This window comes from Hippichthys cyanospilos, chromosome 7 (assembly GCF_059441005.1).
Source record: "Hippichthys cyanospilos isolate Australia breed blue-spotted pipefish chromosome 7, RoL_Hcya_1.0, whole genome shotgun sequence".
NCBI classification, from domain to species: domain Eukaryota; kingdom Metazoa; phylum Chordata; class Actinopteri; order Syngnathiformes; family Syngnathidae; genus Hippichthys; species Hippichthys cyanospilos.
The window spans coordinates 18573928-18589338 of record NC_142375.1 but is presented as its reverse complement, the minus strand read 5'-3'; the positions used below and the strand labels follow the sequence as shown (position 1 = coordinate 18589338).

At 38.8% G+C, this 15411-nt stretch overlaps 1 protein-coding gene across 1 annotated transcript; it reads left to right on the top strand.

The window, feature by feature from the left end:
* The first annotated feature begins 1401 nt into the window (after positions 1-1401).
* Positions 1402-14597, top strand: gucy1a1 (guanylate cyclase 1 soluble subunit alpha 1). The gene is made up of 8 exons (XM_088419539.1): positions 1402-1784; positions 1913-1971; positions 2638-2714; positions 3548-4260; positions 7571-8056; positions 9902-10045; positions 11002-11156; positions 11350-14597. Exons 1-8 carry the CDS (start codon positions 1557-1559, stop codon positions 11486-11488), a joined length of 2001 nt encoding a protein of 666 aa, XP_088275665.1. The 5' UTR covers positions 1402-1556; the 3' UTR covers positions 11489-14597.
* The last annotated feature ends 814 nt before the right edge of the window (positions 14598-15411 follow it).

Below are 15411 nucleotides of genomic sequence, written 5' to 3'. Positions count from 1 at the left end.
AGTGGAAGTACTGTACTAGTAAAAAGTTTGAAGACACTTCCTCATTCTATTTAATGGCTTAGTGTGCCCAAACATTTTAGCGTTTCTTTTCACTTGCAAACCCCACATGAGCAAATGTAGAAACAGTGATGGGAAAGTGAAGCTTCATGGACCACTTGTGGTATTTCGTTACCCCTTCAGATGGTGCTCTTGGTTTAAAAATAATGGTGAGTGCAGTGCAAACATATTGAATTTCAACTGTTTCTTTAAATAAAGAGTGACATCTAGAGGAGTCCAAAAATATCACAAATGCTTCATGAAGCTTCGTTCGATGGTATGTATAAAAAATATGCATTGGAGAAAAAACAGCTCAAGCGTTTGTCATCTATATCATAGGAGAAACCTAGCAGGAAAGTTCTAATGACAACAATGTTCATTATTTAAAACCTCCAAATGAATTTATGATGTCACACAATAGAAATGTTTTTTCTTCCTCAAGCCAACATGTCTTGCTTTTGCTGTTGCTGGAGCCTGAAAAACATATTACCCTGGCTGATATTTTTCATGATTAAATGTCAAACAATTCTGCCCATATGCATACGGAAAATGCATATGGGTCAGTATTTTAATAAACACATTGAGGAATTTAACGTTACTGTAATCCAGAGTAACATCTTGCCGATTTTAAACATAACACTGCACCGTAATATAAGAAGATATAAATAACCATACTTAGGTGAGGTGAATGGATTAGGAAAACATCCGTCCATTTATTTTCTACAAGGGTCGCAGGCTTGCTGGTGCCTATCCCTGCTGACTTCAGGCAGTAGATGGGGGGACACCCTAAACTGGTTGCCAGCCAATCGCAGGGCACAGAGGGATGTACAACCATTCATGCTTCCAATCACCCAAGGACAAATTTAGAGAATTTGTTTTTGGAGTGTGGGTCGAAGCCGGAGTGCCCGGAGATAACCCACGCAGGCTCGGGGAGAACATGCAAACTCCACACAGGAACACCTTTCGGAATACAACCCAACATGGTGTTTGAAGGACGTTTATGAAATGTTGGAGGAAGCATGGAAAGAACATACAAATTCCACACATTAAGATGACGCTGGGATTTGGAAAGGACATTTGGACTGTGAAGCAGGCGTGTTAACCACTCATCCACCATCCTGCAGCCAAACACATTCAGAATGAAGGGGGAGAATGTGTATTGCATGAGAGAAGTCGTCTGGAAATAACGTCTCCTTGCTGATAGGTCGCTCAGCTCCACCAGCCGTGCTTGAGCATGGATTGGCCTGCAGCTCTCTGCCGAGCCCCCCCTCACACCCCCTCCTTCTCCTGCTGCTCATTGCCCCCCCTTCGTTTTTGGCGCTGACCGCTCTCCACCATCAGTCCAAAGAAACATCAACCAGGAGAACATCGCATCACGCCTTGGAGAGAGCGCTTGAGAATTTAGCAAGGAACGGATGCAAACAAACCAAATAAAACGCGCGCACCAGAAGTGGCGCGTCTGTCTGCATGCACAATGAGCTCAGCGCCTGTATGGTGAGGACATCGCAGCACCAGTCAAGATGTTCTGCGCCAGGTTGAAGGAGCTGAAGATATCCGGAGAGTGTCCGTTCTCCAAAAGCAACCAGCAGGGGAAGAAGGCGGAGGAGGAGGAGCAGCGTGGAGATGCCGGGGAGAGCTCGACCGCGCGCGGCGGGAGAAGCGCGCACGAACCCGCACAGAAGAGCAGCAGAACCAAAGTCAACCTACATACCCTCGGAGAGAGCATTCGCAAACTGGCGTGTCCTCAGGTGAGTGCCAGCGTGCGCTAAATAGAAGGTGCTTAAAAAATAATTGGCTGCCATTTTAGGATTGTTCTATTTTATCTGTCCCCACCCCCTCGGATAATTAAAAAAAACGCCCCTCTTTAACTTTACAGTTTCAGAGGCTGCACGCTGCCCTCCAAAGAATGACGACACAAAGCTGGGAATCGGAAAGGTAGTAAAAATGGTTTGAACTTCCATCATGTTATTGGCAGGAGGTGTCTTTCAATGAGGGAGGGAAATAAGGGGCCAGTTCACTTCAAATCCACTAAGGATAAAACAGTAATTATAAAAGTCATGATAATAATTATGATGATTATTATTATTATCACTACTAGGCATGTCCTGATATTGAGGATCTGTCAATACTGAGTCTGTTCGAAACCTCGACGATGTATTAAGGACAGAAAAAATGCGTATCCAATGATCTTTTTTACTTAAAACACTTTTATAATTGGCTAGTGAAGCACCACTTTAAATCAAGTAGCCTAAAACATTTAAACTCGGTTTCCAACCATGCTGCCCTATTGCATATACCATACACGTAAATATATGTTTTTCTTTCGTCAATATCTTACTTTTCTAGCCCTTAAAACTTTATAATAAAATAAACCAAAGTTTTTCTAGCCCTTTTTAACTCAATTCAAGATTCAAGAGTTTTATTGTCACATGCATAGAAATTCTACACAATGACATTCTTATTTTGTTCCCCGATGATCCCAAAACGTTCCAGATTACTCTCTTGTCCATATTAAAATAATTTCTATCTTTTTATTTTGCCTGTGATGACTGATTATTGTTAACCCAAGTACTTATTGTAACTTTATCTTTCTGTTTTCAGCATTACTTGTTGCACAGACTGTAGAGAAGAACCCGAGCATTTAATGGAGATGATGAACACATACTCAACCAAAACAGGTAATCTCAAATTTGACACTAATAACATATATAACTACTCATTATTCATTATCTTCTAGACGCGTTATCCAGTTCGAAGTCTTGATTAGCATTAACATGCTAACGATTACCATTTACTACATAGTGCTTTTGGTGAAGTTCTTTCTTTTGTTTTGTGCTAGTATTGTCTTTAATAAAAGTCTGCTAACTAAACACACAAACATCATCATCCATTCGGCCACTAGGTGGTGCATATGTGGTTTTTCCTCCCCAAAGTATTGCTGTGGTATGACATTTCCATTTTGCAATTATTGAACTGAACTGAATTAAATGATCACAAACTTGTGATAGAGCTGTTTTCTGGGGGACTCATTCTCCCTTGTCACCTTTGCACCATTTTATATGTCTGCAAGAACACAGCGGTGCAAACATGGTTCTGCCAGAGCTTCCAGGCGGATATTTTTATCACTTATAATAGTTAACCTATTTTAGTCAACAGACCTGACTTGGTCAACTTTTCTCCCTCAGTCCTACTTGTAACATTAGAAAATCCCACAACACTGGGGAAAATAATGTCTAATTGGGTCTATTTTGATCTTTTCACATCAGGGTGTACTCACTTTTGTTTGCCATCAGTTTGGTCATTACGCAGCGCTGTTTATTTAGTTATGTTGAGAGAAACGTGATTTTACACTTCTAGACAAGCTGAACTCTAACTATACTGTAGCAATGTGTTCCCTCATAAAAAGTTCTCATTAAATATTTACAAAAAAATGAGGGGTGTACTCACTTCTGTGAGTCAGTGTTCTATCCTGCATGTACGACGTCTCATAACACTCGCATGTACCCTGCAGCCATTCCGATGGAAACCTTGAGAGTGTCTCTCGGCGAGGAGCTCTTCCACATGTGTTACGCAGAAGACGGCCACATTCTGCGGGTGGTGGGTGGCGCGCTTCACGACTTTCTCAACAGCTTCAACGTGCTGCTTAAGCAGAGCAGCGTACCCCGCGCCGATGGAGGGGATTGTTTAAACCAAGCATCCGTGCTGTGCTTAGACAAAGATCCCGGTCTGCTTATCGTCTACTTCTTCAATCCCCACCCCACCACCGAGCTCTTCTTCCCCGGGGTCATCAAGGCAGCCGCCCATCTGCTTTATCACACCGCCGTGGATGTGCTTATGGATCCACCCAGCGCCAAAGACAGCATCCTTCAGTCCAACCCGCAGAACAGTCTTCTATACACTGTGGTCGTCAAGGGGGATAAAAACTTGAGCCCTAGTCCGCTGCGGGCGACCTCAGCCGGGACCCTTCCTACTTCTCTGTTTTCCACCATCTTCCCCTTCCATCTTATTCTGGACCAGGACCTAGTTCTGGTGCAAATCGGACATGGGCTCAGGAAGCGACTGAGCAGGAAGGACGGTCTCAGGCGAGCTTCGACTTTCCAAGAACATTTCTCCATCGTGTGCCCTCAGATCAAATGCACCTTTCAAAGCATCCTCACCATGCTCAACACGCAGTTTGTCCTTCGGATCAAGCACGGGATCTCGGGAGCTGACAACACAGTCAAGGTACGTTCAGGACTAGAACTTCTCCATAGAGATGTCTTTGGTTGGTTTCAGGCGCGCTTATTAACAGCACCGCTCGGCCCAAGGTGGAGATCAACATTCTACCACCAGCCGAGATCACAGGCAAATGTCAGAGGCTCTTTCTCCATCAAAGGCTCAGTTAGCCTTGCGCTATTTATGGATGGGTGGAACTGGTCACCGTGACAAAAACTGAGAAATCTTTTGAGTAAACACTGATAATTATTTGTTGGAATATTTTAGCAGGAGAGGCATTTAATGAGTAAACTATGGTAATCCCCCATTGTTCACGGAGGCTGGGGCCCAGTCTTACCCCGGTTACCGATAAAAACTAGCCAAGTGACATTGACGCCCCTCCAAATGTTTAGAACTGTCTTGATTTACAGGTTAAGCCATCAATACAAAGTATAAATCAGATTAGCATGTCAACACATTTAACATGACTTTTAAATTGGTGATAGAATTTGAAAAAAAAAAGAGAAAAAAACTCCACTAACAACACAGGCTAAACTTAGCCCCTCCCTGAAATACAAAAGGTATATTCTTGTCGCAATGTATCATTTCAACTGACACACTTGAGGCCAATTCTTACTTGTCATAAACTCCAACTGACAAGGATTTTTTTGAGACTCATGCTGAGATTTGGCTGACCAAAAACAATTACATGATACCAAGTTATCGGCAGAATAAAATATTTTATAATGACTAAAATAATATTTGATTTCCCTCAATGCGTTTCAATAGGTGTCAATTGCATCGAGATTTTGGTCAGTTCTTTGCATTGCTCATCTCAGCATTGCTTGTAAAAATTAAGATTTGTTTGTTTTGAATGACAAGTCGATAAAATTAAATGAATAATATAGAAAAAAAACATTAAAATTGTAGACAAACGTTTAGCAAAATTTGGGAACGCCTGGCAACAAACGTTAGTGACCTTGATCGAACCCATCGGGATCAAAAGAGCCGCTACCTTTGCCCATACTTTACAATCAACAAAGATCAGCCTTTTGGTCAATAATTTTGGGCAGTTGTTTGACTAACAGTACAAAAACTGTAGCTAGGCAAGTTTTGTAACATATGATTTAAGAGGGATTTAATGAAAATTACACATAGGTGAATTCCAAAACCCGAACCATGTTCAATGGAAAAGTAATAAAGTCCTCTCATTTATCAAATTCGGTCATGCAAAACAAAATAAAAAAGGTGGAAAATTGCAAATCGGAACGCTTGCAGTTTATACGCGTAAGTCAAGTTACACGTGACTGCAAATTGAAATTAGAGGAGTTTCTAATTTTGTGATATGTGACGCCACCTTACAGTGTGTATAAGCAGTTATAAACCTTTTTTGGCTACGGATTCACATACAGTACTTGTTTCTTGTTCTTATTTGTGGGAGGGCGCAGGCCCTATACCTACATTATTGTAATTAGAAGTGCCCTTTCAAACAGACTCAACATGGTTTAGCATGTTAAAGCTAATGGCGTAAACATCCTTGCTCTTTGTACAACCATGTGTCCATTAACCCTGACTACAACAGCGTTTACGTCACGGGTGACCTGACGAGCATTTGAGCATCTTTCACAAGAGAGTTACGGTATGAGTCCTTCGCAGCAGCCACGGCAAAGTGCCAGGATGCTCTTTTGGCTACAACATTTTCCCATGTATTCCCAGCGACTGCGAAAGCAGATTTTCCATGAGGCACCTGCTCAGGCTAAAAGATTAATTTGAGCAAGAGGATGTCATCCGTCCGACATAAGTATAAAAAATGATTAAGTGAAACAGAAAAGTTGTTTTTCTTTGCCATTTTTTACATTGTATTGTAGTGTTTCAGAGAGTGTGTATAAAGTGACTACACAACATTTGGACTTAATCCGTCTTCTGATTCTTGTCAGGGTATTACAACTTCATTTTGGGTCAATATTTACTTTATCGTCCCAAAGGGACAGGTTTAGACGGTTAAGACTGTTTTGAAACAGATAATACAAATGTAGTCATGACTTTTTAAGGAACGATACATTATAGAGATAAAACAAAGAGCTGACATGTAAAAACAAAATGGCACAAAATTAATGCATCAATAATTGTTTAGCTATTTGTAGCACGGTGCTAATTTAGCAAATGTATTCCTCTGGAGATAAAGGTGTCTTTGATCCTGTTTGTCCTAAATGTAGGGATTCTAATCTCTGGATTCAGGGAAGGATCTCAAAACAATAAGAGGCGAATTTGGTCTTTTTGAAGACTTTCTTTTTAAAAATTGCCATCCGAGGAATCTGTGGGGGACAGATGAGTTTGCTTGCCACCTTCATAATGAGAGCCATGTACTTTTTTTCTATCACTCAAGTGCTGCCACACAATCACACTTAGTTAGTCTTAGTTTCAATTTAATGCCATAGATCAAGCAAGAACTAGTTGCTTTTAAATTAATTGAATCAAAATGTTTGAGGTAACCAATTCAGGCATCAGCGCTCTACATGAAACCATTTTTAACTAAAAGTTAATAATAGCTTAGCTAACACTTTCAACAGTTAGCTAAGAGTCAGGAGAATAAGTGGTAAAACTATTGTTCCGTCTCAGTAAAACAGTAATAAGATTTTTGAGGCAGTTGGAAAAAAGAACATGTTTTGAAACAGTTGATTAATGTTGTTTTGCAGTTGTTGAAGAATTCTCTTGGGTTTTCCATTAAAATGAGCACAGTGTGTAGCTTAAGAAAATACATAGCTTTCGAATGTAACCGAATAGACAAAAGTTATTAATATCGCCTACGATACCAAGCAAAAAACTGCATAGTCCAAGCTAAATACAAAGTGGATTTACATTGGATTTCATCTGTCATGTTTAGGAATAGCATTCCGCTGCAATATAAATAAATATTGTACTCTGGCATGGCTGACGCAGTTTCAGACTGTAAGGCTTCCAGTACTTTGTGTTCTTAGTCATACAGTATGTTCGGAAAAACTATATTGATTTGTGTGTGATGTTGCCCAAAAGACGCAGAAAAAGCAAACCTTGAAGTAAACAAAACTGTACATTCGGATTTTCAAGAAGTGAGTTAAAAAGGGTTCTATGCAGAGTCCGTACATCCTTTTTCTATAGCCGCTTATCGTCACCAGGGTCACCGGCTTGCTGGTGCCTATCCCAGCCGTCATCAGGCAAAGTCATTGGTAGTAAAATTACATAGATTTTTCAATTAACTAGTGACCCCTCAAGGATTTTGGGCCAATAGCAGCAAGCTGTTTATAATGGAATGCCAGACCCAAGGATGGACCTCTACTGATGAACTGACTTGTATTTTCAGCTCATGGACCTAAAGGGTCAAATGATCTACGTTTCCGAGTCCAACGTGATTTTGTTCTTGGGCTCGCCGTGTGTGGATAAGCTGGAGGAGCTTACAGGCCGAGGCCTCTACCTGTCCGACATCCCCATTCACAACGCACTGCGTGACGTGGTCCTGGTAGGCGAGCAGGCCAAAGCGCAGGACGGCCTGAAGAAACGTCTCGGCAAAGCCAAAGCGGCATTGGAGCAGGCGCATCAAGCACTTGAAGAAGAGAAGAAGAAGACGGTGGACCTTCTCTTCTCCATTTTCCCCGGCACCGTAGCACAGCAACTGTGGCAGGGCCAGACGGTCCAAGCCAAGAATTTTGAGCGAGTCACCTTGCTGTTTTCTGACCTGGTGGGCTTCACCGCTGTTTGCTCGCTTTGCACGCCGATGCAAGTGATCACCATGCTCAACGAGCTGTACACCAGGTTTGACCACCATTGTGGGGAGCTTGATGTTTACAAGGTAGGTTAGTGTGTTTTCACGCTTTCACCTAGCAATAGCCGGCCTATTAACATATACAATAGTGCAGAGCTAGCTAGCTAAACCTACACTCTAAAAAGGCAACTTCCATGGGTGTCACACGTGGAAAAAAGAAAAACTTTTCAAAGTAAGTCTTTAAATTAGCGAGGATATGATGCGCAGAGAGAAGCTAGCTAGCTAGCTCACAACCTAGTAGAGGCTGGCACCTTTTTTTGCAGCCTGAAAAGCTGAAAACTTGCATATATATATATATATATATATATATATATATATATATATATATATATATATATATATATATATACTATATTTTTGTGGCTCAAACTTGTATGAAAGTATAAACCATTAAAAAGTTGCTAAGCTTCATTTTACATCCATGGAATTCTTTTTTTAATCATTCAAAATTGACAGGGTTGTCAAGAACACTTTTCTCCAAGGTATGAGGGGTTAAGAAGACTTTTATTTTAAATTTAAAGTGACTGAACAAGTAATACATAAAAATAAAAGCTCCTTAGGGTAAATAGGGCTTAAGTACTAATTTTCACTTTCCTTATTTAGCCATTTTGAGCAGTAAACAGCTACCTTTTCTATAAGTAGTTTAATAATGACATTATCTGGAATGTACAATTCATACCCATGAAAACAAATTCTGGCACTTGCTGTTGACTGAAAATTACGCATGTACTCAGAGATTAGATAGCAACCAATCACGACCCAGCTTACAAAAGTCACATGACTAAACCCAGATAACAGCTGAACTGTGATTGGTCCAAGTGGCAAAATATGTTTTTAAAGTTGTTAATCATTTATGAAGAATAATTTTGCCATCAAACTACAAGTGAAATATTAACTTTTTCATTTTGAACACAACTTAACTAGTCATGTATCCCTTTACTATCTTACTTGTGTTAGTAGTGCATCTCATCTCCTCAAGAGTTAAGCATCTCTGTCTTGGCAGGTACAACGTACATCTATATTTAACAAGCTCCAAATTAAAATCCACTATTCCCTTTTAGTTTTGACAGTGGATTCATAATTGAAGATAGCAGATAGTAGCGTCAGATTTACAGGCTGGAGTTATTTTCACCAAATACCTGCGGAGTGACGGCAACTGTGTATCATGCATCGGCGAGTCCTGCCAAAGGTTTGATGCTATAAACAACATGTCAGCGAAACCTTAACAGAGACAGAGCTGCATGTTTGACAAATGCATCGTAAAGATGCGAGGAAGCTCCTTCAGGACCCTGTTCCACTCCACGTGTATGTCTAAAAATAGTTCCATTTGTCTGTGTCACATAGTTGTCTAGTGCTCTCTAGTCACATGAAAGAAAACGAGGACTTTAAAAAGGCAAAGGATGAAGAATTGAAATTTTATGACTGCCGGCTTTCAGTATTTTTGTCTTGCGCTGAAGGATAAAAGACTTCCACGTCAGTAAACTCCTCATTTTGTTGGTAATTTTGTTTTTATTAATGACACTATGAATTTTAATACATTTCTGTCATTTACTGTACATTGATCCAAGCAAGCAAAAAAGATGGTAAACGTATCGGTGTTTGTGCTGACAAATTGCAGGTATTTTTCATGGCAAATTTTGAGTAAATAATTTATATTTTTATGCATTTGTCACGTGAGTCACAAACTGTTTCGATAAAAATAACAAATATTCTAGCAGTTATAATTGTTAAAGAAATGTGCTGAATATTTTCTAAATGAGAAATTAGTGATAGATTTAATAAATGTTTGATTATCGGAAAATTGTGGGATTTTGGGGGGTATTTTTTCATGTAAGAAATTTTTTATAGTGCATGGTACTGTGCTGTTTCCAGGTGGAGACCATTGGGGATGCGTATTGTGTAGCTGGTGGCTTACATAAGGAGAGTGACACTCATGCGGCCCAGACTGCACTGATGGCCTTAAAGATGATGGAACTTTCTGACGAAGTCACGACTCCAACTGGAGAACCGATACAAGTGAGGAACCGGCTCATGCGGAGGACAAACCCACAGCGTTTGGGAGCTGTGATAAAGGACTAGTTTTCATAATTTCGAAAGCTGATTTTAAGGCATGCACTGAAAATGACAAACGTTTGGTTGAAATTCACAACACAGCAAAAAAAACAATTAAACATTCTGCGCAGATTAACTTGCGGCAGAAATGCAGACAGGTACTTGCTGACAGGATGTTTTGCATCATCACAACATCCTTTTTTGGATTAATTATTTATGTTAGAATTCCGTTTTTTTTTTTTTGCCCTTTTCAGCTGAAACTTTTTGGTGGGTGGATGGAAATTTGGTTCCTACTGATTTCTTATTCGAGCAATTTTTTAGGGGTGTCCCTATCAAACTTTTTTACTTCCGATACCATACCGATATCTGTCCAATACCAATACAATATCAATGTGATTGATGCATGCTTTTATTTTATTTTATTTTGAAACGTTAGAAGAAACTTCATTAAGTGATACTATTCAAATACATGATAATAGTGAGCAACAGTAGGTTTGATAAAATGAAATATCCAAAATTAGAATCTGTATGCCAGATAAAAGAACTGGAGCGGAATCTGTAATGGACTGTGCTAATATTGGAGATTTTGGATGTAGACTGACATAATCCTATAATGTTTTTTGGCTGCTATTGGAGCAATATCCAAAACCAATGTCGGATATTAATATCAAATTCAATATCGGGAATGATGTCCTTCTCAATAGTGTTTCAAATTTTGAAATTATTATGTGTTAATTCTACATAGTCTTAACATTACAATGCACACCATGCATTTTAATGTTCCTGCGCTCTGGCCTCAGCTTGAATACAAGTAATTAAACTCTTGAAGTGGACCTCTTAATCTTTTAATTGCGGCGCATTGTTGAAAAGTGGAACTAAAAAGGCGAGTTGTCAGGCATGTTTTTGTAATTATTTTTCAGATGCGCATCGGCCTGCACACTGGATCAGTTCTCGCCGGTGTAGTCGGAGTAAGGATGCCCCGTTATTGCCTTTTCGGAAATAACGTCACCCTGGCTAACAAGTTTGAGTCGTGCAGCCAACCTCGAAAAATTAACATCAGCCCGACGACGCACAGGTGACACATCCTCTCATATTTATGACAATATCACACATGTAGTCCTGCACACCACCATCCGTTTCCACCAAAGGGGAAAAAAAACGCATGTATTTTACAGGAAACTGAAAGTCAAGAAGAGCGCTGCGTTATCTCGAACGTCCAGTCAGTTGCCACATTGATTCACGTTTTATTTGTGTACTCTTCATCCCAGATTGCTGAAGGAGCATCCAGAGTTTGTTTTCATTCCCAGGAGCAGGCAGGAGCTTCCGGCCAACTTCCCAGAGGACATTCCTGGTATTTGTTACTTTTTAGAGGCTTCCATCAAAACTTCACAACTGACTCGGAAATGAAGTCCAGCTGTTGCAGAGAGGCTCCTGACACTTCCTTACAAACATTAAATCAGTGCTTCTGTATTTTAGATGTATAGATATTGATGTGGCCAAGTATTCCTCTCACTTGTGATCATTTCAAAATGCAGTGGACCCCCATTATTCGCGAGGGATAGGGGACAGAGAAAGACCGTGATGGCTAATTTCCCAAAAATAATCAACGCTCCCTTATAGGGATTAGAATTGCCTTACTAAAAGTACAAACATTATAATCCCAAAATATTGTATTAGCATTTCAAACACAACTTGCATATATTTTCAAAAGTTACACCCTTAAAAATATGCAGTCAACAGCTTACAGCTGAAGCTAAATGATTTCTTCAGTAAATTGAGTTCCTTGGGTCAAAATAATATTCGAGGCATTTTTTTTTACCTCGTATACCCACTTATTAGTGTGTACACATCACAAAAGAATTCAACCCAATCACAGCAATAAACACAATGCTGCCAACTTCAAAATAAGTCTTACATCACCAAATAATGCAAGGGCACAAATGCGTTAGCATATGCTTTTATTTTGAAGTTGTTCCCAGAAGTGTATCACGCACGACCACTTGACTAGTTTTTCTGCTGCAATTGTTGTTCTCGATTCCAGATATAAACAACACAACGTTTTTATGAAAGTTCAATTGCAATTTCAGGGCAATAAGAAACGACTTAATTATCAGATGAATAGCTTCATCTTTTCTGGACCATCTGACAATAATTACAATATCGTCCTAAGACCCGGCCTATTCATTTGGGTCCACTGTGGTGTCCATTTTGTCTCAGTAACAAAGTTGATTGCATCCCAGCCAAACATATGAGCTATCACTGGAAAGGCCAGGATGTCCTCTGCTGGGTACATTAGGACTTAGTAAGGTAGCTCGAATGAGTCAAAAGGTGTAGTCCAAAAACAAATTTCCCCTACAGTGGGCATAAATTAATAAACTGGAGGATATAAAACTGTCATATATAGTATTTTGCCACAGATGAAATCAACCAATAGGCGACTTATTCAGTCAATAAAATAAGAAAGGTCGAAAAAAAAAAACTGTGAATATGTAGCTGTCTATCGTATAATTACGAGGCATTGCAGAAAAGTGGGAAGTTACTAAATTCGGACTTGGAGTCATGCACTGACCCTAAACATCAGAGTTCCCATCTGAGAGTTCACTGTTGTTATAAATCTACCCCAACCATCTATTCACCCCCAACTTCACAGAGATGATTTAAAATACAATACACAGTGGAATTCTCAAAGTTTTACTTGGTTTGCTTCCGAGTTGTCATTCAAAAACAAGTTTTCCCATGGCAAATAATGAGGTCATGGAAAGTCAATTATTTCACTCTAGGCTAACAGCTGCCATCATAAAACCTTTATTAACTAGGGTAACGGGCAACTTTTTAATCAACATTTTGACCCTCTTTGACAAGCAGAGAATAAAACATTTATCATTGACAGACAAAAACTAAAATGGATGAAAAGTACAATATGATGCGTGACCATGTTAAATTCAAGTCCAAGTTTTCAGCAGTAAAATTTATTATTTTATCTGTAATTAATTTGAAAACTAAATATTTTTTCAAGTACAATTCATTCATAACAACCATTTTCAGATCCTTTACCCTTAAAAAAACATGTTGGCACTTGCTGTCGACAGAAAATGACATCATGTGTTCACAGCTCAGCCTGTGAATATCACATGATTAACAGGTGAGCCGTGATTGGTTGTCGCCCGAGCCTTGTGCACATGTGATTTTATTCTGTTGAAAGCAAGTGGAAAATGTGTTTTAAAGGTATTCATTTTCAATGATACACATTTTAGTTTTCACAATAATTACAGGCAAAATATTACCTTTCTACTGCTGAAAATGGCTAAATAGGTAAACTATCCTTTTAAAGATTTTTCACTGTTTTAGTAGCAATTTAACACGACCCAAAAATCCAAATAAGTAGCTTGATGCACTTCCTTATCACAGTTTTATTACATCTCAGATCTTGTGAGAGTCCATGTAGGATATCACCACCTTCCCAGCAGTCTTAAATGCGGCATTAATAACAATCTGGAAGCTAATGCTGAATGAATCCTCCACACCAATAGGGGGCAGTCAAAAAGAAAGTTGGAGAAAAAAGAAAATCTCACTTTAATAGTAACCCCATCCAAAAATAAAAATAAAAATCACATGTGTGCTGGATAAAGTATTCTATATCTAGTTTCCTTGAAAGTATTATGATGCCGATCACAGATGTGGGTGATAAGTTTTGTAAAAATTATATTTGAAAGGAAGAAAGTGATGTAGCTTGATGGGACTCGTCAGCTATCAAGACATGAGTTTGTGATCACACATGAGTCTTGTACTATTGTTCATTTGTACAAACACTCACTGTAGGATGAGTCTGTTCTATCATTTTAAACTAGTGTAAGGCACTGATTACTTCCAGGACTTTTTTTTGTTATTTTTTTTGTAAGATAATTCCTAGACATGAAATGTGTTACGGCTCAATCCAGTGGTGTGTAAGAAGGTCCAATGTTTTGCTACAATGAGAAAAAAATTCTATAAATATTTTTCCAGTTAGTATCTAAGCGACATTTCCCCCCTTTTATAATTTTCAGTCTTCCTGCTTGCACCTTAACATGACTGGGAAAATTGAACAAAAACACTGAATTGGCTCTGTGCGTGTTTATATTTTGGATAAAAGGTGAAAATAAAGTTTGGTTTTTAAAACGTTATCAATAATAAAAATTCACAGAGCAGATTCAGGTGCCTTATGTAAGCAGGATCGCACATTCTGGTGTGGAAAAAAAAAAGTTAGTCTCTTTTATTTCTTCCAATATGAATGCAAACCACAAATTCTTCCATCAAAGTATATATTTAAATACATTCATTATACATTCCAGTGCTGCAGTTTCCTAGTAAAGTATTTTTACTGTTTTCACTGTACACATGTTTATACTCTATTTATTACATTGTTTTCATAGCACAAAAAATATAAGAATACGATGAATGTCCTTCAATCACTCATAAGGATGTGCTTTAATTGTTACCGTAGTGCAAACAAGAGTGCAATAAATCTATGATTAAATGATCCATAGTCTGAAGCGTATAATTTGCACCACAAATGGCAATATGAGATGTGGTAATATAATAAAAACTTGATTGGTGTAATTTTATTTTGTGATTTAAGTAATCCCCCAAAGAGGAATAATGAGTACTTTGAAAGTCACATAACAGTCAGGCTTCTGCTTGGAAGCATAAAAGATTAAAGCCAGACTATTTTCCCAAACACAATTGAGTTGTACAGGTTATTGGTCACATAAACATAATTTATGTGCAATCATTTCTCCCTTCACAAAAATCTGGCACTAATTTCGTTGGAACGCAACACATTTTCTCACGTTTTTGGGAGATGTTATTTGTTAATGTCTGATGAAAGCAAAAAAGCAAAACAAATGAATAATTCGGGGGGGGGGGGGGCTACTAAAACAGATAAACTTGGGGTTATTCAAAGGCACTTTAAATAGTGGCAGTCTATTTGAGTCAACATGAGTTTTATTCCCTTTGAATAATCACATTTAAGCGGGTGTGCACCCATATTGCCTTAATTGTTTATTTTACCTCTCAAAAATATATTTTTTTAAAATTACATTAAGCTGTACATATTTTAATGCAATAAAAAACGTTTTGAATATATTTATCTTAGTACAATGTCTTTAACTGACGTTCGAGCAGGGGAGTGTAGACTTTATACAACCGATGTACCCTGTATATCTTGTGGAACAGCAGAGCTCAATTTAAACTGGAGCTCGCGATCCACCCGCATCATCATTCTAAACAAACGACACTGCGTTCTCATTGGTCCGTTTTGCAATTACGTAACAATTCTTCTGTCGCGCCATTGG

Bases quoted from the DNA above. Each gene is read 5' to 3' on its own strand.
- gucy1a1 (XM_088419539.1), top strand. From the start codon at position 1,557: ATGTTCTGCGCCAGGTTGAAGGAGCTGAAGATATCCGGAGAGTGTCCG. The intron at 1,785-1,912 runs GTGAGTGCCAGC...TTAACTTTACAG, and splicing joins GCAAACTGGCGTGTCCTCAG to TTTCAGAGGCTGCACGCTGC. The intron at 8,057-9,901 runs GTAGGTTAGTGT...TGCTGTTTCCAG, and splicing joins GGGAGCTTGATGTTTACAAG to GTGGAGACCATTGGGGATGC.